This window comes from Sinocyclocheilus rhinocerous, unplaced genomic scaffold (assembly GCF_001515625.1).
Source record: "Sinocyclocheilus rhinocerous isolate Xijiao unplaced genomic scaffold, SAMN03320098_v1.1 scaffold617, whole genome shotgun sequence".
NCBI lineage: Eukaryota > Metazoa > Chordata > Actinopteri > Cypriniformes > Cyprinidae > Sinocyclocheilus > Sinocyclocheilus rhinocerous.
This window is the reverse complement of record NW_015632743.1, coordinates 302774-305454: the sequence shown is the minus strand read 5'-3', so window position 1 is coordinate 305454 and position 2681 is coordinate 302774. Positions and strand designations below refer to the sequence as shown.

Genomic DNA, 2681 nt, shown 5'->3' with positions numbered 1-2681 from the left:
AAATTTACTTAAGCCAGAATTTAAATGTTAGTATGGTAAAATAAATATTCAAACCACATGTGTTACAACTACCACCCGTTACTTTGTGCATCGCACTCATCGCAAGTTTATTGTTAAATTGTTAAATGCCCTTACATATCTCTGTCACCATTATAAGTGTTTGATCACCACATTTGAGTGATCATTGCAAAAATTCTGTTTATGTATATACTGTATTCTATATATAGTACCAGTCAAATGTTTGGACCCTCGAATGGGAAAGTGTCCAAACTTTTGACTGGTACTGTACTATAATATACACAAAGAATATCGGCCGATATATCGATATCGGCCTTTTTTTTTTACTCCCTAATATCGGTATCGGCCCCGAAAAACCCATATCGGTCGGCCTCTACTATATAAATCATACTACCAGGAGGGGTCACCTCTCATCTCGACAAATCACATGAATGAATGCAAGCGGAGTCGGTCTACCGCAGGGGTTTTCAATGTGTGAGACTCGAGAGCAGGTTAGGGGAGGCACACAGAGTAGTAGAATAATAATTAATTAGCCTATTGTTTACTAATTTGAATCAGTACATTATAACAAAAACAATACCTTAACAATGAAAAGAAGCAGGTTTTTGCGATCACATCATTTTAAACCGGTAAACTCCTGGAAAGTTCAAAACAGCGCTAATGCAGAGAATAGTGACTAGTGACGTCCAGATGTCAGTAAATTATTCTTTTCAGCGTGTATTTGGCTTAAAAGCAAGAGTGTTTTATAATGGATGCTGGCTGAAGGTGTTTTAGATAATGCGGTGGTCAGTGGTTTATTGATTCTGGATGGATCCATAAAGTAGTACAGTCAGGTAAAAGCAGGAGCTTTAGTGGTCTTTGGCATCTCGGGGGGTTACCGGCGGCACTTCTTTTTTTTTCAACTTCAAGCACGTGCAGCACTATAGTGAAACAACCACAAATTGCCCTAGAGACTTAAAAGTCATTATCAAATCCATCTGAAGCCTCATTTTAGCATGTGTGGACATGCTGTGTCCTTTCAAAAGACAAGAATACATCTGAAGACAGAAGACGAGTGACAGATAGTTGTTCTCAGTGCCGTATCTCCAGTCAACACATGCTGATTAAACGTCCACCCCATCACACATACCGGCACATGACAAACACTCAGTGACCGCAGACCTCTGAGACTCATGTTTAGACCTCACTGCCATCAAACCATCGGCTATGTTCTCATCTACACTACCGGTCAAAAGTGTGGAATCATTATGATTTTTTTATACTTTTGAAAGGAGGCTCTTATGCTCACCAAGACTGAGTTTATTTCCAAAAATACAACTGTTTTCTATGTGAATATATTTTCAAATGTAATTTAGTCCTATGATCAAAGCTGAATTTTAGCATCATTACTCCAATCTTCAGTGTCACATGATCCTTCAGAAATCAGTCTAATATGCTGATTTGCTGCTGGAAGTGAGAAGCAACACAGCTCTGCCAGCGCAGCAGAGAGACAGATTAGAAATGTGATTTACGTTAAGAATTTTAGGTTTCTTTTCTGCTAGCTAGCTAACCTGTTGTGTTGGACTGTCCGAGACATATCCAAATATTTCTCCATAAAGTGAGACATTTCATTACTATCACAAATAATGTTGAAAATCCACAGATTTAGAAATTCAACCAACTTGCTGTAGCTCCTGTTCCACACAGTTGTTTGTTATATGTTAAATATATTCTGGCTGTGATTGTGTTGCATTTTCACTTTCTGTTTTTACATTGTACTGCAATGTGACAATTGCTGTAAATGTTACATGTGGCCAGCCCATTGCAGGAAGCTCTAGTCCTGATATCTGTACATGAAGTTGGTCTGTGTGTGTGCTGAGCAGACATACAGTGAACAGTTATAGTTGTTACTATGTGTATTTTAGCACAACTAGAATGCTGTATTGATCAATCAGCATCTAGGACTGCAATTCATATAATATCCCTATTTCCCATTAGCATACAGTAATGGGTGTGAAACCCTCTGCTATGTGGCGGTCATTAGTTAGTGAGGGGTTGTGACCGGCTGTTTGATGAGGATTCTTCTATTTCTGGAGATAGTTAGGGTTTTCTTCTGCATGTGTGTGTGTGGTTGCAGTAATGTGATTGTGTTGTAGGTCTCTTGATTTCTGCTGTGACGTGTGCGGCAGCTGTATGCGCTCCGCTCTGCTAGCGCTCTCTCCTGACAGTGACCCGCGACCTGTTGACCATCATGCACACAGACTGGCACAGCAGATCAACTTTAAGGTCAGACTCATTTATGATCAAAACATCAAATATATTATATGTTTATAAAGATAATTAAGGCAAGACATCGCAGGTGAATAGGGAAAAAATGAAAAAACTTAACAGATATTGCCATACTTCCCTTGTGTCTAATCATAAAATTCTATATTAAAAATTTTTCTGCTGACTTTGTTTGTTTTCTCGAGCATCAGTCCTGATCATAATGACTGAAAATGTTCATTTTCAGTATTTTAACCCTTTAAATTATTGTTCGTTTACATAATGCTGCACAAAAAAATCTGTTATTTTACTTCTGCTAAATGCTCAGCTCTTTTTTCATTATTACAGTCTTGGATAATTCAATGATTAGAAACGGCATTCATTTTTTGAAGCGTTATTATTTTTCGTGCAATGTCAAA

General features: G+C 38.0%; 1 protein-coding gene across 1 annotated transcript in view; it reads left to right on the top strand.

The window, feature by feature from the left end:
* Window positions 1–2681, top strand: part of ube2j1 (ubiquitin-conjugating enzyme E2, J1) — a 16294-nt gene that overhangs the window by 11075 nt on the left and 2538 nt on the right. Inside the window, exon 6 of the mRNA XM_016556083.1 lies at window positions 2154–2283. Within this exon, the coding sequence (XP_016411569.1) occupies window positions 2154–2283 (130 nt within the window). The remainder of the gene's footprint in view (window positions 1–2153; window positions 2284–2681) is intronic.